The sequence below is a fragment of the Drosophila grimshawi genome, unplaced genomic scaffold (genome assembly GCF_018153295.1).
Source record: "Drosophila grimshawi isolate 15287-2541.00 unplaced genomic scaffold, ASM1815329v1 contig_1377, whole genome shotgun sequence".
In the NCBI taxonomy this organism is placed as follows: Eukaryota; Metazoa; Arthropoda; class Insecta; order Diptera; family Drosophilidae; genus Drosophila; species Drosophila grimshawi.
In genome coordinates, this window is record NW_025062900.1 from 23,059,060 (window position 1) to 23,084,799 (window position 25,740).

A 25,740-nucleotide genomic window follows, 5' to 3' on the forward strand; every position below is an offset into this window, starting at 1 on the left:
GTTAACATCATCATCATCGTTATCAAGCATGCCACCCGACGCAGGCAACGTCATTTGCTGGCGCTGCAAGGATATCAAGCAACACGCACACTGCGACGCACAGGACCAGGCAGCACGCTGTTTCTGTTTCAAATTTTGATTTTAATTTGCATTTAGAGCCTGTCGGACTCGGCTCTCGTCTCATAGTCGTACGGCGCGTTTCGGTGGCAGGACGTTGCGAGTCCTGTGTCTTGTGTGTTGTGCGTGGCTTCCGTCAAATATATTAACGCATTTCACTTTCTAGATCGCATTATGGTTGAACATATTGATAAATAATATTAAAATAATTTACATCTGTTGAAATAAAATAATTCAATTATATTATTACATGTTCAATACAGTTAAAAGTGTGTCAATTGTAAGAGCTTAAGATTCACGAAATAAGTGTTTTCAACTAAAAAGAATATATATTAAATAGCATACAAATATATAAAATACATATGCAAAATATTCCAAAAGTACAAGGATTATATATTATTAACTTTTAATTTTAATACTCTGCGTAAATTGTAAAAAACTCAGATCTTAACAATTTAAACATTATTTAAAATTACAACAGAAAATCTAAGAATGTAAATAAAAATAAACGAATCAAACGAATAGTATAGCTCAGTCAAATATTTAATTATTTTATCATTTTATTGATTTACTTTATTCACTAAAAGTCGAAACAAATATTTATTTCTAATATATTAGTTGAGACTTCATCACACAATTAATTTTTCACGCATTAACAGTCCATAAGCATAGCATAACTGCCCGCAAAATGATTGAGAACAAAACAAAGCTCAACAAAAACTGCAACGAATCAGACTCAATTCTCAGATCCGAGAAAGAAAGCCACCCAGAAGCAAAGTTCGTTTAAAATAAAAATGAAGAGAATTAAAGTGCGCCAACTCGTACTGCAAACCAATCAGATCAGCCCAAGCGCCAAAGCGATGTAAAAAACGATTGTAAATAAACAAAAACGACAAGAATAAAAACAAACAAACCAAAAATAAGAAGGAAAGGAAGGTAAAAAACAAATATTACAAGAAAAAAGGTGTTCCAGTTAGCCAGTAGCCGGCGAGCTGAGCTCAAAGCCAAAGCTTTGAACGGTCAATGTTTGCTGACTCTTTAGTCACGATCGGCGATTCGAAATTCGAGCTGAAAATATGGCTATGAAAACGTAGAGGAAAAAGAGTTGTGCAAAAGTATTTGTGGAAAGTAAAAGTATATATTATTTGAAATTGCTTATCATTTTAATAGCGCCGTAAATTCAATAAAATATGCATGGAAAATATAAAGTGTCCAGCAAGGAGAGTTGCAGAGCTAATTCAATGTGTACTACAAAATGTTTGCTGTTGCACGGCCATCGCAAACAAACTCAGCAACAACAACAAAAACAGCAGCAAAGACAACTAACCAACTAACTTATGTGGACAGCAACAACAAAAGAAACAAAAATGTTCTTCAACTAAAATTTAGGCTTCAATTGTATGAAAATTTATGCAAATCAAAGTCGAGCGATGACTGCGTGGCAAGCAACAACAAGAACAACAACAACAACAACAACAGCAATTGCAACAGCAACACCAGCATGCAACAACAGCAACACAGGAAACAACTTGGTTGCCGCACAGTTGCCGTCGCGTCATTCCCATTTGCATTTAATTGTTGTGATTATCTTGGCTTGCTGCACACGCTGGTAAGTCCGAGTATCTTGTGGATACAACCCCGTCCCAACCATCCAGTATCTATCTGTGTAAGTAGGTGTCCAGCGAATCCATCAACACTTTGGCGAGTATGTAAAGCAAAACTCAAATGTGTAAATGGCCTGTCAACAAATTAACCCAAGCATTACACAAGCTTGAAGTTGAAGTTGCTGTTGTTGTTATTGTTGCTGTTGCTGTTGGTGTTACTGTTGTCGTTGTCGGTGGCAAGTTAATTAATTAAACGACAACCATAACAGCAGCAGCACCAACAACAAAGCAAACAGACCCAACAGCACTTTACATCGTTGAGTTAACAGATTATTCAATGCGAGTCTTACATGTCTGTTCGGTCCGTAGACCGCTCCGGAAAACTGTCAGCCAAAGGTGTTGCCATAATTAATATTGATCTAGCATTGAAAGCGACCCGCTAAGCTACATGCTTAATTACTTATAGTTGTTGTTGGGTTCATTCGATTTGGAAACAATTATGGGAATTTGACTTAAGTTAGCTTTTAAGCTTATGTTGAAATGAATATATACAAGCTTCTCATTAATTCTTCCAAAGCTGTTAAAATACATTCATTTATCTATTATCAATCTTTAATTTACTTGAAGAACCAATTACTGTTAACAATACAATAACGATTTCAGAGTTTATTGATTAATTAAATTTCTTTAGATATGTCTTTTTGTTCATGGTTTCATCTCTAGTCCGGTTTGGGATCTAGTTTTTTCTTTCCTTTAAATCCTTTCTTATATTGAAACATAATGGCACGCTAATTTTCTAGAAAGCTAGAAGATTCACGGTTCTTATACCAAAAAGTATTTACTGGAATAAAAGATAATTTGCCTAGCCAATTTGTTAGTCAACTCAGCAATCTCCCTACAATTCTCTCCACGCAGCCATTTCTACGCATTTGGACAAGCCAAGCAACGAATAGTTGCCAAAGAGTCAACGCCATTTTGAATGGTTCATGGCCACTCCTGGAAATGGTATCAACTCAGATCCAACAGCCAACTACCAACTGGCAGTTGCTCAGCTTCAACTTGAGCTGCAACTTCAGCTCCCTTTTTGCTGCTTGTGGCTGCTGTGAGTCTGTTGTTGTCTTTGCTTCTTGTCCTCGCATCCACTGTGGACCAACCTACACAATTGAGTGGATTTCAATTGCAGGGTGGTCTGTGGCACTCAGGCCTTATAATGTGCCTAGCGCTGTCAATCGGCCTCCGTCTCTGTCCCCGTCTCCGTCTCCGACTCCGGTGCGCTGTGCGCAATCAGGCGGACGAGAGGCAGTTTCTGTCCAGATTCCAGGTGCGGCTGACTGACTGCCTGACTGCCTGACTGGCTGACTGGTTGCCTCGCCTAGTAGTTGCAGCTTGTTAATCTCGTTGTTGTTGTTGCTGTTGTTGAATGGGGTTGTCAACATACTTTTTTGCTTGTTGACAACACAGCCATAGCAGCAACCACGGCAACAACAACAGCAAATGAACGTTGCAGTCAACTCGAGACTACAGCAATGCAAGCTGAAGAGCAGCCTGCAATTCGTCGTCTTCCTCGTAGTTGCAACGTCATAATTGCAGCGCATAATGAGGCACACACACAAGCACACACACCTGCCAGTGCAACTGCATCTGCCACAAAATTTCGTTTGAAATGCAAATAAGGTGCACCACGCTACAACCACGCCCCCAATGTACCCCCAGTACGCCCTCAGCACAGGAGTGCAGCAAGTGCAATGCATAATGTGCAGCAGCCAAATCCTAATTGGGTGCATCAGCCCACAACTACACATACAGAATCTCAAGTGTTTTAGCTGCAACACATGGCGTATGCGCAACGGAATGCAACTTGATTATATATGTATGTATGTATGTATATGAGTCGCTGCTACTTTGGCCGCCTCAGGTTCCCAGTTTTAGGTGCACGGGGCAACTTATTTAATTGCTTGTTAAATTTGTTGCATTTCCTTATCGCTTGCCAGTGCGATAAACTCGCCACGATTGGTAGTCAAATGATCTTTTTGGTTCGCCAGTTTGGCGATCTGAGAGAAAGTTGTCCCTGCGAACATTTCAATTCTTGGCTGAAATGTACAGCTCATTGTCGGCTGAGATATGCTTCACTCAAGTATATAAAATTTATAAATGTGCACCATTATAGAAGTGAAAATGTTGCAAGAGTTGAAATTCTAAAAAAGTACGAGATCAGCTTAGAGAATGATCATCTATGATTATAATTTAATGAATATAAAACCTATTTTCATTTATATTCAAAGAAATATATGAAAGGTGGGTTAAATATATATAGAGCTTGATGTGATTTCTCTACCTGCCTTCAATTCTTTGTTTTATCTTCCTATTGAACTGTTATCGAATGCAAATCGTTAAAGCTTCTCTATCACCAACTACAAATGAAGCAGACAAAACTGCAATTTAAAGAGCCGCAATAAGAAACAAAACTAAAAATGTAAAAAAATAAATAAAAATAAAATACAGATTCTTGGCAAAATGCATTTTAATTGGTTGCCAGATATGCAATGCAGAGCATCTTGCAGAGGCATCTGCCAGACGTCTTTCAGATAAAGAATTTAAACTGATGCACATTTTGTTAACAGCTTTATAAAGCGTATGGCTTTTAGTCGTCGTCATCGTGGTTGTTGTTGCTGTTGTTGCCGTTGGCTTTTTCCATTGGCATTGCTGACTTTGCCAGTGAATTCAATAAAACTGATAAGGCAACAAAGTCAAGGAACCGACACTGACTCATGCAGCACCAGCTCCAGCTCGTGCAGATCAGTGTGGCGATCCAAGACTTCGATCCGTTCCGATTTGATGTCGATCCGATGTGGATGGCGACGTCGATTCTCTGCGCGTATTTCACGCGATGCGATAGCAGTGCAATTGATTCGCTTATAAAATTTATCGATCTGTTAGCCGTGGCTTAAAATGTTGCCAGCTTGCTTAATTTGAGTTTAAGGACGTGGATGTTGCTTATCAGGCGTGTAAAGTGTTGCCACGATAACCAAGCAAACCAAAAAAAAAAAAACAAGAAGAAGAAGAGGTAAACTAAAAATCAGGCAATTTAAAAAAGGCAGCAAATTTTATTTCATTTTCATAATTTTAGTTTCTCACGCTCGACTGCCAACTCGAGAGTTCTATTGAAATGCCATAAAAAGATTGAAATGTGTGGCAAGGCTTTAATAGGCGCCGCCAAAAGTCTTGAGTTGAGTTGCGTTTTTGGCCGTTCCGTCTGTCAAACGGTAGCCCATGCATAAATCAAGGATTTTTGTCGTTTTATGCCCCTCCACCAACTATATCAAATCAGTTAGCTATCTAATCCATTTAGGCATAAACATTGTTTCCCACACACACACACACACACACTCATATTCACACACAGACTGTCAGACTCAAGACAAGGCAGACTCAGCCGGGCAGATAACTTTGCCCCGGTCGAGACGAGACATTCCAGGCAGCCGGGCTGCCGCAGCCACAGCAACAGCTAGGAATGCTTTTGATCTAAAGGCGACTATTCAAATACAGGGTGCCCAACTGCCAGCCAGTTTTGAAGCATTCAATTTCCATAGCTCTATGAGAAATGCCGCTGTAATTAAATGAATTTATCACATATTTTAGCGTTCAAGTCATGAAATGTGCAAAAACGAAAGCCTCAAAAATTGATGGGCAGCTAGACCGAAAGGAAATGCCTCAAGCATGGTCAGCTTTTAGTTCAGTTATTTATTTAATTTATTTATTTACAATTATTTTTCAATCGTTCAATTACATTTAACCTATTCTACACTTCTTGTGGGGTGGAAACCAGATGAAAGAAAATCATTAAATAATCGAACATGAACATGAATTATTCCTATATTTATTTATTTAGTCAGGGAAGTCTCTTCATCTCCCTGCTACATAAGCATTTATCCATTTTTAGAAATATATAAGTTCCCATCAAATACAATTTATATATATAATTATAATATATCATTTAAATTTTTTACGAAACGGAGCTCTTTTGACATATTTCAATGCGTATGTAAGGAAAGAGCTTCAAAATATAGTAACTTAGTCCAGTTGACATAGGTTCAACTCTCTGAGAAGTCCAGCATGCTTGCGCATACGCATATATTTACATATATGTATGGCCAGCATTTGAGTAAGCCCACGCAAAGCTTGCACCTCATTAACATGGCTAAACTGTGTCGCCACATCGCGTACTCCGTCTGCATCTGCACAGACGACGTCAACTGTTGAACGGCGTGCAGCGAGACGGAGCGAGTGAAGCACAGGCTCTGCGGAGAGCCGCGTGAATGGCATACCAAATGATGGTAGATCCTCAGATCAGTTGCAGCTGAGGACGTGTGTGAAAATGGCACGTTTCAACATTTGAGTATTTTTTACATGCGTTACGTGCTACAATTAATCCTCTGCCCCCCCTTCGTATGTCCGGCAAACTGGCGTGTGCAAGAAACAACATTGGAGACGCCATCGTTGAGCGCATCACGTATACGCCTGGTATGCCAGGCTGTGGCAACTGCTCACTGCGTGTCGTAGATCAACGCGATGCGATGGCGATGACGATGGCGATGGCGTTTTGTGAATCTGGAAGTAAGTGTTGTTGTGGATGTAGCAACGGCCCGATGAAGTTGTTCAACGACAACTGGCTCTCGCCTTCTGTATCAGTGGCTCAAGATCAGAACACCTCTCCGCTGACCTTGAATGCCGCAGCTCGCTCTAAATGAGTTCAATGAGAGTCTCAGCGAGTTCTTGGACAGCCCCTTTGCTCGTCTCACTCTCTGTCAAGCTTCTGTTGACGTGAGTCATAGACCAAAGATTTGACACAAGATTTATGACATAGCTGGAATTTAATTTAGCTACTGTCCGTCCGTCTAATTTTGGGCAGAGCTTTGTTTTCGCATTTGCTGATTAAATCTGCCACAAAGTCAAATTAAATTTCACATAAACAAATAAAATATAATTAAATTAAATTTGTTGCCAAGCATTTTTATATATTTTCTCGTTCGTTGTTTTTTTTTTTTTTGTCTGCGGTTTTTGACGTTCAAGGTTAATGGCGAATATTTCGGCTGTGGTCTGAGTGTGAACGGGCTCCGAACTGTGTTGGCTCTGAAATTGGGTTTGGGCTTGGGTTGGGGCTTCAGATTTAATTGTCAGCTGTGGTTGCTGTAATCAAATTTCTATTAGACCAGAGATTCAAACTCAAATCCAAATTGAAGGCCTCGTGAGGTCTACAAAAATAAAATATTCGTATGAAATATAAAATATTTATTTCTTTAGATAAATTTAAACTATTTCAAGATATTAGATATGTACAAATAATTAAATTAATTACTAGTAAGATTAGCTAGACATCACTTTCTATTTAAATATTTATTCGTAACAAAACTATCAAAATTACAGGCTGTATGGCTTGCCAGACGGACGCGCCACATGCCGCTCTGTGCCTGGTCTGACCAAGGATCAGGTGGAGCTATGCTACAAGGCAAGTGATGTAACAGCTGCTGCTCTGGAGGGCCTGGATATGGCCATACGTGAATGTCAGATACAGGTATATAACTAAGATCTTATGCAAGGGATTACTTATATCAAAAATTAAACTTTTTTTTAATTTTCAAATTATTTTCAAAACATAAAAAAATGAATTAATTAATAATAAATGAATTAAATGATTATGGTACATTATTAATATTTTGTAACATTTCCCAAGCGGTAATAATACAGTTCTAATGTTTTTCATGAGATGAGAAATAAAAGCTTATCAAAATCGCTTAGTGGCAAATTATAATTTGATGTTGCTTATCAAATTCTTACAAATTGCAGTACACTTTCCTTTTGCATTTCTCGTTAAACATTGTACAATTTCAAAATTTTCATTTAATTTGCAGATATGTATTTTTGTTGCATCATTAGCTAATCTTTTTATGTGAATGTAGTTTCAGTGGCATCGTTGGAACTGCTCGTCGCTGAGCACGAAGAGTCGGAATCCGCATGCATCCAATCTGCTAACGAAAGGTGAGTGTGTGTTGAGTGTATTGAGTGAGTGGTGGTGAGCCCAGGCTGAGGTTCCCAAGTAGCCCGGCCAAAAGCCATTAAGCTGACACTAAAATGTGCCGTAAGTGTGGCTCAGCTTTCACGCAAACAAAATCGCTTTATGACCAACAAATGACAACGACGGCAACAACAAACTGTCAACGAGTTTGCGGTTAACCATAGAGCAACGGCCCACACGCAAACCGCTAGGCAAAAAACCGAGAAAAAAAGTCTAATTAAATGTGCCCAGCAGTGAGTTCTGGTCCCTGGTCAGTCAGCCAGTGTCCGAAGCTATTAGCCGTCGCATTATTAGACACGCTATGGCAGAAAACCACAGCAGGCAGAACTGCAGCTGGAGCTAGTTCTCTAATGCCTTGGTTCAGTTGCTCCGCATGGCTAGATCATGTTTCTAAGCTTTCCCAGTTGGTAGTAGTAAGAGTGTCGCTTGGGGCTTGTTCTGGGCGCACCTTTGTCACAGCCTAGTGCATCCCAGCAGCGGCAGTGCGAACTTTGACTTTGATATCTTAATCTGTTGTCCAGGCATTATATTACACACACACACACAAACACACACACACACACGATCCCCGACGACGGCGTGTGCCTTATTATCATCTTGATCATGATGACCATCTACAAAGTTGTCGCCGCTTTCTTTACCGCTTTTGTTTGCCAAGTAGCAAATAGCGGTAAGTTTGTGATCACAAGCGCCGATCGTAAATCACAAAACTGTATCACCTGACTACTGTTATGATTCACCTCAAGTTCTGCATGCAAAAGAACCACACAAAAAGGCTTTAAATGTAAGCTTCTCAGACGGGTAGTGAGAAAGCCAGAATACAGCTTAGAACTTAATCGTAACTGCAATGTGCTTGATATTATGTTGAGAAACTAAAATTGAGTCCCCAAGTATTTTCCAAGTGATTTATGCACATACTCATCGAGAGAAGAATAGGTAATTTCTCAGGTGACAATGAGGCAAGTAAGTTGCTGATTGTTTGGGTTACCTAAAGGTATGTTTCAAGTGTGTTCCCAAGCGCTTCATTAGTTAAATTATGCGTCAAACAATTGCTGTAAAAATGCCAAGACAATGGAGCAAATGGTCAATGATCAAAATGGCGGCATGCAATGCAGATGCAAACGATATAATCCCAGTAGCAATGTTGAAAAGATTTCTCACAAATTTCAATGCGCCTCAAAAAAAAAATAAAATAAAATAAAAAATAAATAAATAAAACAAACAAGCAACAGCAACAAGAGTTGGCTGGGAGACCGACGAGTAAAAGCGAAAGGCTCACAACCAAGTCGAAGGAGACGACTCGACTCGACTCGACTCGAGTCCGGCGTAATTTATTTGCATTCATCGTATAAATTATATTGTAAGCAAACCACTTCATTCAATTTCAATTTAAAAAATTGTTATCTCTGTTGACGGATGCTGCCGCGGCCACTGACAACGTACAGCAAAACGACAGCCAGACATTTTAAGAGACAAACGAACCAACAAACCAAGAAACGAACCAGCCAACGAACGAATAAACGGCCTGGGAGCGGACATGGATCTGGATGTGGATCTGGATGTGTATTTGGTTATGGGCATGGAAATGCTGAGCAGACGCCAATAACAGCCGCAGCAGCAGCCACAGCAAAGCCATATGCAAATGTTGTGGTCAGCAGAGCATGAACGAGACAGCATAGTTTTCAATAAACCTTAAAATTAATTAATCATTATCAGAATTATAGTATGCAATATAAATTATGAGTTTAATAATATAAATATTATTATGAGTGAGAAAATATAAATGTTAATCTCAGTTTTAAATGAATCAATTAACATTCTCCCTTCTTGCAACAGAGTAAATGCAGACACAACTAGAACGCCCAGTGTTCATTTAGAAGATACCATTTATCCAGAACTAATATACATATAAAAATACTTAGTTCTTTTTATGACTATTATTAATGTGATTCGAGGAAGCCAGCTAAAGTTTTCTTATTAGACGTTGTTGTGTATGATTATATGTGTAAAATGAAATTAAGAGAAAGTAATAATCAAAATAATGCATTCTGTATCTCCATGCGATCAGCAACAATATAAAAATTTCTCTGAGCTTGCAAATTTTACAACAACAGGAAAATAATCAAAGATGACCCGTCCTCTCTTAAGATATTTTTACTGTCGACACAGCAACAACATTTCAATTTCAATTAAGTTGCTATACAAACTTTTTTCTCTTGGAAAATTTTGTATAATTTTTTCTTCGGAACTCTAACAAACATTATATTAGTTAAGGAATTAAAAATAGGACAGATTTCTGATTACTGGAAAGGTTCCATAGCTATGCGATTGTTGTGCATTTACTAATTCCGACAAAGCCAAAAGACAATGTCATTACAACATATCTACATATAATTTGCATTTAGCAATAATCTTGAGACTGCCATCAAGTGCACAAAAACTTGATCGGGCCAAATACCAAAATAAGCCGGGTTAAAGTTAACAACACTGCCCAATATAACAATGCCAAACCATAAATCTCCAAATGCATGCCACACCAGCAGCACTTCCAAGTAACTCTCGACTAGCCTTCAACGGGGCGAGCAGTGTTCCAATATGGTAAACCCAAGCTTATGTCAGTGACATGTCTGCCGATCTGTCCCGCCGACTTTCTGTCTGTCTGTCTGTCTGTCCGTCTGTCTGTTTGTCAAGCCGCCCGTTCGTGTGTCCATTAAATAAGGAAGGAAACACCGAACTGAACTGCATATAACGAGAGTCAATATTGACAGGCAACAGCAACGCGTGCAACGATTGCGACTTGGGGAGACTTATAAGGGCAGAGGCATAGCCCGTTCAGCGCAACCGAACCTGAAGCAACCTGTGGCAACCCGATCAGCCCCAAACGAGGCGAGGGATCGACGATCGGCCAAGTGAAACGAAACAAATCAAGTCGGAGAGGCACAATGACTGACAATCGAACGGCGCACGGACAGGTCAACTATTTTGCATACATCTACTATAACTTATGGAACTGCTCGAATCGCTGATCGTCGACGCAGATCGCAAGATCGTTTCTGCTACGGCTGCTGCTGCGGCTGCGGCTGCGGCTGCTACTTCGCCATGCATTATTGTCAATCAAGTGGGGCTGGGACTGAGACTGGGATTGGGACTGGGACTGGGACTGTAGCTGCAGCAAGCATGTACAAAAGTAGTAAAAGGATTACGTACGATGACGACGACGACGAGCGAGCGACCTTTATCTTGGTCTCAGTTCAGCCAAATGCATGTGACAACAAGCGAGCGACGTATGTCGCAAACAATTACTTGGGATTGCAACATAAGAGACAGGGAGACAAAGACAGAGACAGGGACAGAGACAGGTCGTTGTTAGGGGCCAGTGGAGCGGCCGAGCTTGGTCGATTGCCAATTTATGCGCAGTAAGAAGCACGTCAGTGGCCCCAAGGCATTGTCAAATGTAACTCGCTGGCAATGATGTGATTTGGATTTGCAAATGGCCTGGGGAGGGGAAAGACAAAGCGTGCATAAATCAAGACCCAATCGACCGATCACCCGATCAGCGATCACACAGATCACAGATCGCAAACGATTCAACAAATACAGAGGCAGAGAGGGTGAGATGGAGCTGGAAGTCTGCTGTGTGGCTACTGTGTGCATTGATGCATTGATTGATGGCGTCTTAATCGTCAATCAAATGCGCGCTACACTTTTGCATTACACCAACCATTGACATTGCCGGTTCGCGTGGAATTGAATCGATGGATTGTGTATGGAACGGAACGGAACGATCGATGCGACAGCGACAACTTGTCACAACATTGACATTTGCATTCGTGCCCATCCTGAGTGACGGACTCTCGACTCTCTTGGCCATCTGACTGATTGTTTGACAGCTATGGCGGGTTCCCCTCACAGCACCCAACTATCAGTTACCTGTTACCCGTTACCAGTTACCAGTTACCATCTTCTTGATGCACGCCTGTCACATTGACATATGTACTGTCGCCGGGGCATTGGATTTGGTTTTTGGTTTCGATTTGTTTTATGCAAAGTGGCGCTGACAATTTGCATGTCAATCGATTGACAAATGTTGCCAACTTTGGGCCGCTCAATGACGGTACATGTCGGTCATGATTAACGTCAATTTTGACAGCCGTTTGACAGCTGTTGCATAAGCCGTCAACTAACCACGCCTGGGTGGGTGTGCTCTGTCTATGTCTATGGCTGTGGTTGTGATTGTGATTGTGTCCACAATTTTGCATCATTAAATCTTGTCTGATCGATCGCTGGAATCGATTCAATTGCCCAGGCTCTAGTGGGCTTTTGGGGCTTGGCGGCTAAAAAAAGAAAAACAAACTTTAAAAAGTTGAACGCTTGTCCGGCTCATGTCAAAGCCAAATGCCGCACAATTCCCTTGGCGATCGCAAACGACAACAACTACTTGTGCATTCAGTGTTAAAAATAACGCCGCATAACTTGCGATAGTTTGCAATGAATCCCAGGGGACATCTTCCCAACAACAATTTCAAATTGCAGTTCTCAGTTCTCAATTCTCAATTCTAAATTCTTTACTTTACTCTTACATGCAGGCTATCGGGAAAGCGCTTTTGCCTTTGCAATTTCAGCGGCCGGGGTGGCCCACAGTGTGGCGCGCGCCTGCAGTCAAGGCCGTTTGATGTCCTGCGGCTGTGATCCGACCATCAATCGCAAGACACTCAACAAGAATCTGCGCCAGTCGCTCGACAAGGAGAAGAAACAATTTCTTCAGTATCTCGAAACGAATCAAATCCTAACGCCCGAGGAGGAAAAGAAATATGAACGCTCCAAAATCGCCAGTCGCTGGAAATGGGGCGGATGCTCCCACAACATGGACTTTGGCGTGGAATACTCCAAGTTGTTTCTCGATTGCCGTGAAAAGGCTGGCGACATACAATCCAAAATTAATCTGCACAACAACCAAGCTGGTCGAATGGTAAGGAGGAAATATATTTAGCTATAAAACTGTTGAAAATATGAAAAAAAAAAAAAAAAATACAACATTCTTCCATATCCTATTATTAATGTTAATAACAGCGATATCGATACTGCGTTCAATGCGTTCCCCATCACTTCTATGTAAAAGAAATATAAGATACAAACCATCTCTTCTTTGTCTGACCAGCGAACATAAAGCATCACTTTGTCGCTTCAAATCCCAAAAAAAAAAAAACAATTTGAAATTTTCCAAATTCACTAAAAACAAAGTCCTTTTAGAACTCCTTTTAGTCTGTCAAAACTTAAATGATTTTCATCCAAAGAACATTACGTGTCCCGTAGATTAGCTCAGTCAGCGTACATCGTACATAGTGCACCGATTACTTAAGCACTTACATCTTTCGTAATTTCTATCTTAACTTAATTTGATATTATGCAGGCCGTGTCGAACAATATGGAGTTTCGTTGTAAGTGCCACGGTATGTCTGGCAGTTGCCAGCTGAAGACCTGCTGGAAATCAGCGCCCGATTTTCACATTGTGGGCAAAGTGCTGAAGCATCAATTTCGCAAGGCCATTCTAGTGGATCAGTCCAATCTGGGCAACGGTGAGCCGGTCGTGGTGCTGAAGCGATCACGCAATAAGAAATCAAATGGAGGCAATGGCAACGGTGGCTCTTCCGATATCGCAGCCACCGATGTGTCTGGAACAATGTCGGGTGGTGACAACCACCGTGATCTGGACACCGATCGAGGCACACGCCAACCCAATTCAGATAAGAATGCGGCCCGCATGGCCCGCAAGCTGGAGACGTCGCTCTTCTATTATCAGCGCTCGCCGAACTTTTGCGAACGTGATCTGAGTGCAGATATACAGGGTAAGTAGAAAAATTTATGTATATTCTTAAGGATTGATAATTATAGCTTAGAAGAATATGGAACTGTAAAGCTATTAAATCTGTTTGCCACGCAAATTTAAATGAATTAAATTGATTTATGCACATTTACTGCCATCTACATAATTATACAAATTACGTAAATTTCGATTATTTTTTACCACAATCGTAAATGGGAAATACCGTTATAATATACAGATTGTCAAAAAAATTGCAAAAATTCGGTCACACTCAGACAAGAGGCTACTAATTAAAAATGATTTATAGACATTGCTCTGGCGATAAATTTGATTTGCCTCTAATAAATAAATCAGAAATGCAAATTAACAGCAGCCAGCAGTCAGCAAAAACTGCAAAAAAAAAAGCATTTTTTAACGGAGCTACCAAACATGCCACATAACTCAAAATGCGCCACGACAAAGTCGAGAGCTGCGCAGGCGCACGGCACGTACTCGGCAATCAACGACAACAACCAGGCGGCAACAACAACAGCAACGACAACAACAAAAATAACGTGGAACGTCTAACTGCCACTTGCAATTTTTGTTAGCCATTTTGTGACCGCATCTGTTGTTGTTGTTGTTATTGTTGTTATTGCTGTTGACACATTTGCAAATTATCAAAAGCGACTGCGACTACGGGCCAGTTTAAAGTGTTAATAACGACGCAAATTTATAATTAATCGTTGACGGGGGCTACCGGGGTTTGTCCGCTTAGTCGCCCTCCCTCCGCCTGCTGGCAAAGGCCCATCGTTAGTCGCTCCAGTCAACAGTCAACGTTTGATTCATGTGCCGTGTCTAGCCAAATGATGGCAATTAACGTTGGCAATTAACATCTAACAATTATGATACTTTGCTTAGCGCTGCAGTTAATTGTTTATTTACGAGCTTTTAATGGCCAAGACGTGAAGTGTGCAGATTGGCTAATATCGATAGCGTTGTCACTCGACTTAACAAATAATATCTTCTATTACTAATTGATTAATGTGACGATATATATATATATATATAATTTTAAAAAATATATCGATTATGATAGTAGATACAAGAGCTCAAAATATTTGTGAATGCAATTAAAAGTTGTAATCTGCTCGGCCTGAATTTTGAAACTTATGCACATCTTGCAATTGTAGGTACAGTGGGTCGCAGATGTAATCGGAACACGACAACTAGCGATGGCTGCACCTCCCTGTGCTGTGGGCGTGGCTACAGCCAAGTCAAGGAACGACGCGCCGAACGCTGTCGCTGTAAATTTCAATGGTGCTGTAGTGTCGAGTGCGAGGAATGCCATGTGGAGGAATGGATAAGCGTGTGCAATTGAGAAACGGATTAGTGGACGCTATGAGAACTGATAAAAGACTTCTCTTCAATTAGCGACAGCAGCTAAAATAACAACAGTATTAAAATACATTTAATTTATGCAATTATATATATATATATATATGTATACATATATATATAGATACTAGATTAAAATACTTAATATTGAATAGGGCTACTATCGATCGATCCATTATGTGAGTGTGTACATTTTATGCTTAGTTTAGCTGTGGATTTCATTTACGAATACTTGTAAATACTTGCGAATAATAAGATACACGATTTAGAGTCTGTCAATTAGCTGACTTTCATTCAATTCTGCCCATCTCTCAAGCCAACCAATTCTGTCGCTTGTCTGGTTTTTGCTGCACGTGAATATCGCTCGGTTTGCGACTATAGAACTAATTCAATTAGTTGGCTAAATACTTAGTTGCCCAAGGTGGGTCTGGCCAATTCAGCGTGAAGTGGAATAGGCAATTGGCCAACATGCCTAAACGCCGTTGCGGGGCTTCATTGGCTCAGTAGTAAAGAGCCGAAGAATCCATTTGAACAACTTTCAGTTGGCTTTCTGCAGCGCTACGTGCTGCAAGCGTGCGGTCGGTTCGAGGAAATACTTGACAAAAAATAAAACGGAAGGATATTATCAACATTTGTGGTGTGACAATTAACTAAGCACAAGACAAAGGTCTGTACGAAAGGATACTCGATGGTTGTTGCTGTTAAATCTAAGACAACATAACTGACAAAAACCTCTACATCAAAACTTTTTACTTCATCAAGTCATTGGCGAAAATGTAAAAGAAGGAATCAAGTTTGAGCCCCTTCCTAAACAAAAGTGTCTGTTCAAAACAAGAAATAATTTTTATAAAAAAATAGAAGAAAACTTCACATTTCAATTATTAATTTCGATTAACTTGATCAAATTGGTCAATTACTTTTATCCTGTGAGTATAATCAAATAGTTTAAGAATAAATTAATTGGTATCCTTGAAGGGACACGTTCAGGAAAAAGATTGAAAATCGACAACTCAGAGATCTGAGACTTGTTTGTACCTACATTTTGTAACTTCTATTACTAGAAATAGGTTAACTACGCAGTTTTAACTTTAGCCAACTAAGACCTTTCACGGTCTCATAAATTTACATTCTCAATAGTGATTTCCACCCCAAGCCGCCCTCGCTGGTAATCGGGTGAAACCATTTCAATGCAGTTATGCAACGCCAATGCCTAATGTAATTTGCAGCAACAGCACATCGAGGAGAAACCTCATTTGATCTTTGCGTAATCTAAGCACAATCAAACACTTTAGCTAATTTTGTGTCCTGTGAGTGAGTCCTGGTCAACTGAGTGAAAATGTATTTACCGTACGCGCAATTGCCGGATCCGACAGATAAATTTGAGATATATGAGGAGATTGCACAGGGTGTCAATGCAAAGGTTTTTCGGGCCAAGGAGCTGGACAATGATCGCATCGTTGCGCTGAAGATACAGCACTATGATGAGGAGCATCAGGTGTCCATTGAGGAGGAATATCGCACTCTGCGCGACTACTGCGCTCATCCCAATCTTCCCGAATTCTATGGCGTCTACAAGCTATCAAAACCCAATGGACCCGATGAAATTTGGTTCGTTATGGAGGTTAGTACTTAAATGAAAGGTGTACACAGAGCTGAGAACAACTAACAATGCGTTAATCCCTTAAAGTATTGCTCTGGCGGTACCGCCGTGGACATGGTCAATAAGCTACTGAAGCTGGACCGTCGCATGCGAGAGGAGCACATTGCGTACATCATCAGGGAAACATGTCGCGCTGCCATCGAACTAAATCGCAATCATGTTCTGCATCGCGACATACGAGGCGACAACATTCTGCTGACCAAGAGTGGTCGTGTTAAGCTTTGTGACTTTGGGCTGTCGCGCCAGGTGGAGTCGACAATGGGGAAACGGGGCACCTGCATTGGTTCGCCCTGCTGGATGGCACCGGAGGTGGTGAAGGCCATGGAGTCCCGTGAACCAGATATTACGGTGCGTGCCGATGTCTGGGCTTTAGGCATCAGCACCATTGAGCTGGCCGATGGTAAACCTCCATTTGCGGACATGCATCCAACGAGGGCAATGTTTGCCATTGTGCGCAATCCGCCACCCACATTGACGCGGCCCACGAACTGGTCGCAGCAGATCAATGACTTTATTTCCGAGTGCCTGGAAAAGAATCCGGAGAATCGACCAATGATGGTGGAAATGGTGGAGCATCCGTTTCTAACGGAGCTCATTGAGAACGAGGAGGAGATGTGTTCGGATCTAGCCGAGATGTTGGAGCTAGCACGCGATGTGAAGACATTGATCAAGGAACCCGAACTGTTTGTGGATCGTGGCTATATCAAGCGTTTCGATGAGAAGCCGGAACGTATGTACCCCGAGGACCTGGCAGCTCTGGAGAATCCAGTGGACGAGAGCATTCTCGACTCGCTGCGCAATCGTATGGAGATGGGCGAGTCCTACAGCTTCATTGGTGACATTTTGCTATCACTCAACTCCAATGAGATCAAGCAAGAGTTCAGCAATGAGGTGGGTTAGTTGTTGCATACAACAACAACACAAAAAATTTGATTTTCATGTGCAACACTTTAATTCCATAAACAACCAACATATTTTCTATGTATATTTTACAGTTTCATGCCAAGTACAAATTTAAGTCACGCTCGGAGAATCAGCCGCACATCTTTTCCGTGGCTGATATTGCCTATCAGGACATGCTGCACCACCGTGAACCGCAGCACATAGTGTTCTCTGGCGAAAGCTATTCGGGAAAATCGACCAATGCCCGTCTGCTAATCAAGCATCTTTGCTATTTGGGCGATGGAAATCGTGGCGCAACTGGTCGCGTCGAGAGCTCCATCAAGGCGATACTAATGATGGTGAATGCTGGCACACCAGTTAATAACGACTCCACCCGGTGTGTGCTGCAGTATTACTTGACTTTTGGCAAGACGGGCAAGATGAGTGGCGCCGTCTTCAACATGTATATGCTGGAGAAGCTGCGTGTGGCGACCACCGATGGCAGCCAGCACAACTTTCACATCTTTTACTATTTCTATGATTTTATCAATCAGCAGAATCAGCTGAAGGACTACAATTTGAAGTCGGATCGGAATTATCGCTATCTCCGCATACCGCCAGATGTGCTCCCGTCCAAGCTCAAGTATCGTCGTGACGACCCCGAGGGCAATGTGGAGCGTTTCCGTGAGTTCGAGAACATTCTTCGCGATTTGGACTTCAATCACAAGCAGCTGGAAACGGTACGAAAAGTGCTCGCTGCCATTCTCAACATAGGCAACATACGATTCCGCCAGTCGGGCAAGAATGCCGAGGTGGAGAACTCTGACATGGTCTCACGCATTGCGGAGCTGCTGCGTGTCGACGAAAAGAAGTTCATGTGGTCCCTGACCAATTTCATAATGGTCAAGGGTGGTATAGCCGAGCGACGCCAGTATACGACAGAGGAAGCACGAGATGCTCGCGATGCGGTTGCCTCCACACTTTACTCGCGTTTGGTTGACTTCATCATCAACAGGATCAACATGAACATGTCATTTCCACGCGCCGTCTTGTACGTAATTGCCCCAGAACACTATAGCTTATCTATCTATCTATCTTATGAATTCTTAACTTTATAGCGGTGATACGAATGCCATTATCGTGCACGATATGTTTGGCTTTGAGTGCTTCAATCGCAATGGTCTGGAGCAACTGATTATCAACACGTTGAATGAGCAGATGCAGTATCATTACAATCAGCGCATTTTCATTAGCGAAATGTTGGAAATGGAAGCCGAGGACATTGATGCCATTAATCTTAACTTTTATGATAACAAGACAGCTCTTGATAATCTCCTTACCAAGCCCGATGGCCTGTTCTATATCATTGACGATGCTTCGCGCTCCTGTCAAGATCAGGACTTGATAATGGGTATGTCTAGAGACATACTCAGCGGACTTTCCTCTATCTTTGTTGGTCTTTTTTTCTATAGATCGCGTGTCGGAAAAGCACAGCCAGTTCGTGAAGAAGCACACTGCCACTGAGCTATCTGTGGCCCATTATACGGGCCGCATCATTTACGATACGCGCGCCTTCACCGACATCAATCGCGACTTTGTGCCGCCCGAGATGATCGAAACGTTCCGCTCCTCGCTGGACGAGAGCATCATGCTCATGTTTACCAATCAGCTAACTAAAGCTGGCAATTTAACCATGCCCTTTGAGGCCGTACAGCATAAGGATGAAACAGAGCGCAAGTCATACGTGAGTTGCAATTCAAATTACTTAAATGCCTCGATTCACATGTGGATGTTTCTTAAAGAATCTCAACACGCTCAGCACTGGTTGTATCTCGCAAGTGAATAATCTTCGCACCATGGCCGCCAATTTCCGTTTCACCTGTTTGACGCTTCTCAAAATGCTCAGCCAGAACGCGAATCTGGGTGTTCACTTTGTGCGTTGCATACGCGCCGATCTCGAGTACAAGCCACGTGCCTTCCACTCGGACGTTGTGCAGCAGCAGATGAAGGCACTGGGTGTTCTGGACACAGTTATCGCTAGACAGCGTGGCTACTCCACACGTTTGCCCTTCGATGAGTTCCTCAAGCGGTAAGCTTTGTCCCTAACTTAAAGTGTTAGGTGTGTTCGACTAAAGTCCTTTTTGTGCTTCGACAGTTATCAGTTTTTGGCCTTTGACTTTGATGAACCGGTTGAGATGACCCAAGAAAATTGTCGCCTATTGTTTTTGCGTTTGAAAATGGAGGGCTGGACTCTGGGCAAGACCAAGGTATTCTTGCGCTACTACAATGATGAGTTTATGGCCAGGTGAGCTCAGATCGGGACCAGCTCATACTTTTCACTTAACAGCCGTTCACTTCTTTAGACAATATGAGCTGCAGGTGAAGAAGGTTATCAAGGTGCAGTCAATGATGCGTGCCTTGCTCGCACGCAAGCGCGTCAAAGGCGGCAAGGTCTTTAAATGTAAGTGTCGCCAGATTCCACAATATATATATTTGTTGTTGACTTGAACAAGTCCTTAAAACTCTGTCTATCATATACAGTGGGCAAGAAGGGAGCTGGACAGCATGATGAGGCCGCATCCAAAATACAAAAAGGTAAAAAAACTGCTCTTGATAAACTTAGAGATTACGAAGAGGAACGTATCGACATAAGTGAGACACCATCGGAGGCTGACGAAATGTTTCTGGAAACTCGCAAGGACGAGGCTCTCGCAGCGGTGCGCATCTCCAAAATTGAACAGGCCTCATTCGAGGACTAGTTCCCATTACAATTTACATAATCAAGCAATGTCCATGTGGGCACTATAACCCTCGGGTGGGAATAGCACTACCAATACTACATACAAATACTACATACTACTAATAAAATATCAAAGTAATCAAGCCACAAGTTTCCATTAGGGGTGTAGGGTCTATGCTTGATGTTGATTTTAAGCCGCTTAGTGCGACCTCTTTGGTGATACCACTCACAAATGAAACAGCACCACCCAATTCTTGCTGATGCAACCAATCGGCTTAGACACCTTCGACTTGGTACCCCACAGAGATGAATTATAAGTGCTGCATAGAAAATAAATGAAAATTTAATTAAATTAAGGCGACTCCCCACAATGACCGCAATTCTAACTGGCCACTAACCTGCCCTGTTTCTCACTCTCTCTCTCTCTTTCTCCCTCTATCTCTATCTTTCTCTCTCTCCCTCTCTCGCTTTATTCCACTTTTCCGTCTAGCTTATCGGGGTTTCCGAGACCGCGTGCGTTTGCCTCCGCTGGTCAACGAGAAGTCCGGACAGCTCAATGAGAACACAGCGGAATTCATTCGACCCTATGCGAAGAAGTGGCGTGAGAAGTCCATCTTCCAGGTGCTGTTACATTATCGCGCCGCACGCTTCCAGGACTTGGTCAATCTATCGCAGCAAGTAAGTTAACGCATTGTTTGATCTCCTTGGTTTTAACCAATCGAACTTTATCCCACAGGTGCACATCTACAATCAGCGCATGGTGGCTGGTTTAAACAAATGCACTCGTGCGGTGCCTTTCGAGCGGATTAATATGCGAGAGGTGAACTCCTCGCAACTGGGACCGCTGCCCGTGCCCATCAAGAAGATGCCCTTCCGCTTGGATCAGATACCCTTCTACGATACACAATATATGGTCGACCCAGCCAATTCCATTTCACGTCAATCATTTCCCAACCACCTGCTGATGCACCAGGCGGAGGACGACGAGCCATGGGACAGTCCCTTGCAGCGGAATCCTTCGATGACCTCCTGTTTGCTCACCTACAATGCATACAAGAAGGAGCAGGCCTGTCAGACTAACTGGGATCGCATGGGCGAGAGCGATAATATCTACAATCAAAGCTACTTTCGAGATCCCCAGCAGCTCAGGAGGTTAGCACAAAACTTAATCCCATCTGGGTTCTCATCAAAAGTTTTCTCTTTCCAGAAATCAAGTGCAAAAGAATATGAATGCCTACAATAATGCTTACAACAGCTACGACAGCAACTACCAAAGTAATAATATGAGCGGTAATTGGGGCGTCCATCGGTCTGCATCTCGTCGCAATTCCTTGAAGGGCTATGCGGCGCCGCCACCACCACCGCCGCCCCAGCCCTCATCCAACTACTATCGAAATAATGCCAATCAGCAGCAGCAGCGCAACTATCAGCAACGCTCCTCGTATCCCCCATCAGATCCGATACGTGAACTCCAGAATATGGCGCGACGCAATGAGGATGATGTAAGTAACGAATGAATTATAATAACCGCTTGGTTTCTTAAATCTGTCCAGTGTATCATTATACCAGAATGTGTTAATCATGGCATCATTTACCTTACAGAATTCTGAGGACCCACCATTCAATTTCAAGGCCATGCTACGGAAGACAAACTATCCGCGCGGTTCCGAAACAAGCACCTATGATTTCCACAATCGCCAGGACTCGGGCAACGAGCACCAGCACACATTCCAGGCACCCAAGTTGCGCTCAACGGGACGCCGCTACGATGATGAGGGTGGCCAGTACTCCAATCAAAGTAACGGCAATTATGGCGTGGCACGCAACTTTGCGCAACGTGCACCGCCATTGCGCCAGACGCCGGCAAGCGTAGGACGCAGCTTTGAGGATAGCAATGCACGCTCCTTCGAGGAGGCGGGCTCCTACGTCGAGGAGGAGATTGCACCAGGTGTGACGCTCTCCGGTTACGCTGTGGATATTTAAAATACAAATGAATTACTTTTAATAATGAAGGAGCAAGTAACAGTTTTAGAAACTATTCTAATTGCCATGGAAAGTAAATATTTGTATTTAGAGAACCCACCATAAACACCCATATATCAACATATATATTAATCCATAGATAGCTTAAAAATTGTAGTAATAAATTTGAGTTCAGCAAACAATTTGCGATTTATTTGAACGCGGAAAAAGAGGTTTACGACGATATATTATATTGCTTTTGAAATGTTCACTCACTTGTAATCCTAAAACGCAACAACAATACTCTCAGTATTACATAGACACTATGCATAATACATTGTATATACGTATATATCTCTATATATATTAACATTATTCGCTTAACAAAAGTTCGTAGGAATGGATAGAACAAATACAATTTTGTTCGCACAATTTGTTCTTATTTGTGTGTGTGTAAGGTTTTTAAGGCTAAAGTAAATATGTATAGGATTTAAGCGCACACCCAACAGAGAAATAGTGCTATAAATTCTTAAACATGATAAGACCAAGCCTCCACTCAAAGCCTTGTACAACGACCGCCATCAATCATCCATGCCCGGCTCACGAAGTCCATCCGAATGCATTGTCTTGCCAGCGATCTCCAGCATGGCACGATCCTCCAGATTGGTATCCAGAATGGAACGTTTCTACAGTTAAAATAAATGTAATTAGAACTCTGATTTGATTGATTTTCTTTTTTATTTATAAAACAAAAGTTTACCTGACCATCACCGCCCTCTTCATCATCCTTGACAGGCAAATCGCCTACAGCCCAAACCTCCATATTACGTATTTTGAATTGCTTGCGTTTGCTGCAAATGAATGTAATGTGATTTTTTAAATGAGCATTAAAACAGTGATTGAGACTATAACGCACCTCAGCTGCACATAGTCGCCATATGTGGTACAACTCTCGACACTCTGACCCTCGCCAAACATGCAGTCCAGCCATAGACCTAAATAAAAAAGGATATTTATGAATTTATTCAAATTGCCGGTTGAAAATGTGATTGTACTCACCCCAGAACTCAAACTGTCCGCCCATGCCCTATAGATATGGCACAAGTTAAATCTGATCGATGGAAATTTAAGTTAGATATTTATACTTACCAGCCCATTGGGCATTGTCTGCTGATTCAAGTTCAGATACTGATAGTGGTCATTGAAGCCAGTGGAGGTGAAGCAGCGCATGGCCGGGCTGAGCGTATAGAGCAACGATGTATTATCGCCACCGAATTGGGGCTTGAGTGACCATGATTCAGGAGCATAGCCACCAAATATGTATTGATCTTCATCCTCAATAAAGAACAACGTCGGTCCCTTATCCGTCAACTTGCCAAGCATGGTGGAGAAGCTTTCGCCATGGATTTTGGATGAGAATAGGAAACGCCATTTATGACGCATCTCGCGCGGCAGCTGTGCATTGATATACAGCACATGTGGCAGCTCGATGATCGGCCGATAATTACTGTTGTGCGGTGCATCTGCAAAGTGTAAAAAGTGTGTGATTTACGTTTCTCATTTCATTGACAGATGCAATATGTGTAAACATATTGAGCACACATACCACACAGTTGGGGCAGAATGGGAATTTCCACTTCTTTGATAATTGTGCGCTTGCTGCCACCGTGGCGTGTGTAGAGCTGCGCGAATACCTCGCGCCACAGCTGCAGAAACTGGGGTGTCACATGCAACCAGCGTTCCAACGCATCAGTGGACAGAGTGTGTTCCATATCCTTAGTGAGATTACGCATCAGACCTTTGGCAAAGCTGCAGAGCGACCGTTCTGTGGTAATGAAGCCCATCTCCTGCCATTCCTTAATGTTGGACGTCTTTGCAGTGCTTTCCAGGTGCACATAGCTCTTAATGATCGAGTGTATGTACTGTAAGGAAAATACATTGAATAAGTAAACAGTTGCTCAATAACTAAGAAATTATGTCCGCTCACCTGTTCCAGCTGCTTGATGTTGAAGCTGTCGTTGCTACTGCGTTCCATCGATGACAGTAGCAGTTGCATCTTCAAATCAATGGTGCCACGTTCCATAATATAGTAGGGTTCGCCAAATTTCTTCAACGGTATATTTATACATTGTTGGCCCGGCTTCGTGGGCATAAACAGAAACTGAGCCGTGCTCTCGGCTAGGGAACGCTCAATTGTCTGAGACCATGTTTCCTGTTTAACAAAAAAGAAACAAAACACGTCATGGAAATAAAAAAAAACGAAACACAATTATTAGCCACGTGGTGCCGAAGATTAGATACCCTTGAACATATCTATATTTGTGATATTTCACGTTACATATATATACAAATATTTTCATTATAACAAAATTCGGAATAGCCAAGTTTAGGGGAGATATCGAAAAAAATGATAAAAGAAATTGATTTTCGACACGTTGCATCTAAGGGACACCGCGATCTAGAAAACATATGTTATACAAACCCATATACATAATCTTAATACATTTTAGAGCGTTACATGTCAAGTGGCACAAATTGTGGTATCCCCTGCAAGGGTATGCTTAGTTAATAAACCAAATTATGCGATCGTTGTCAAATGCTTTGGCATGGGGGGAAAGCACGAGAGAAATACAAAAATACAATGTATGTTTAATGCAGACATTTCCTGTATTCGTCGCTTCTATTGTTTATTTTAAATTCAATTTCGTTGACATAATTATGAGCAGCCCCATTCGAATCACGGGTAATTCGTTAGCAAGCAAACTAAACAAATAAAAACGCAAAAACCAAAACAAAAGCACACAAAAAGTCCACAAATGCGTTAAAAGCGCAAGGCAAACAAATTAGATAAACCAAAACGCCACTTTCAACTTAACAACGAATTTAACAATCAATGCAAATTGTTATTGATAATATTGATGACGTTGGCATTACCCGTACATCGTTATATGGATGTATGTGTGTGTGTGTTTGTGTGTGTTTGGCTGTGCCTTTTGCGGAGTCGCATGACAGTTAAAGCGGAGTAGTTGCTCCTGCTGCCGCAGTAAACCTTGAACTTGTGACCGTTGCAGCGCACTGCAGGCGACTGCGCTTAATTGATTTTTGGCTAGTTGAAGTGCAACGACCTAAAACACGGAAGGAAAACAAAAAGAAATTAACACATACCACAAGTCGATCTGAGGTTAATTTCTCTAATGCACCACCGGAGGCGTTGCGATAGGCCGTCTCTAGGAAGCGCAGCTCCTCAGATGTGTACACATTGTCCGATTCCTTTTTACCACTCGTGTTGCCCATGATAATGCGTATGTATTTAATAGAAAGTAAACACCTTACTGATGGCTTCTCTTTTAAATTGGGGAAAAAGAAAACACAACACACACAAAGCACAGCTGTTGTCCAGTGTGACCGTGTGCCAACGCCACTCAAGCACTGCTTGCTCAATTCGCCGTTCCGCAGCTGCATTACAGTGTTACCATCTCTGCTATTTGAAAAAGAATTGCA

At 42.0% G+C, this 25,740-nt stretch overlaps 3 protein-coding genes across 3 annotated transcripts; 2 read left to right on the plus strand and 1 right to left on the minus strand.

Moving 5' to 3' along the window:
* The first annotated feature begins 1,547 nt into the window (after nt 1-1,547).
* Nucleotides 1,548-15,046, plus strand: LOC6567117 (protein Wnt-10b). Its single transcript, XM_032739552.1, is given in 8 exon segments — nt 1,548-1,570; nt 1,572-1,612; nt 1,615-1,726; nt 7,146-7,293; nt 7,679-7,757; nt 12,381-12,763; nt 13,205-13,640; nt 14,791-15,046. Coding segments are annotated over 8 exon segments (1,410 nt in total). The 3' UTR covers nt 14,979-15,046.
* A 525-nt stretch (nt 15,047-15,571) lies between these two features.
* LOC6567118 (neither inactivation nor afterpotential protein C) lies at nt 15,572-22,439 on the plus strand. The gene is made up of 14 exons (XM_032739719.1): nt 15,572-15,662; nt 16,288-16,616; nt 16,683-17,546; nt 17,651-18,588; nt 18,656-18,948; nt 19,010-19,281; nt 19,340-19,626; nt 19,693-19,842; nt 19,901-19,998; nt 20,079-20,132; nt 20,768-20,955; nt 21,014-21,429; nt 21,485-21,779; nt 21,880-22,439. The coding sequence occupies exons 2-14, from the start codon at nt 16,332-16,334 to the stop codon at nt 22,258-22,260; spliced, it is 4,521 nt and encodes a 1,506-aa protein (XP_032595610.1). The 5' UTR covers nt 15,572-15,662; nt 16,288-16,331; the 3' UTR covers nt 22,261-22,439.
* On the minus strand, nt 22,421-25,638 carry LOC6567119 (MTOR-associated protein MEAK7). Its single transcript, XM_001993255.2, has 8 exons — nt 25,405-25,638; nt 24,227-24,451; nt 23,846-24,161; nt 23,389-23,762; nt 23,299-23,326; nt 23,156-23,234; nt 23,000-23,090; nt 22,421-22,925 (listed from the first exon to the last, which is right to left on the minus strand). The coding sequence occupies exons 1-8, from the start codon at nt 25,531-25,533 to the stop codon at nt 22,821-22,823; spliced, it is 1,347 nt and encodes a 448-aa protein (XP_001993291.1). The 5' UTR covers nt 25,534-25,638; the 3' UTR covers nt 22,421-22,820.
* Between the last annotated feature and the right edge of the window lie 102 nt (nt 25,639-25,740).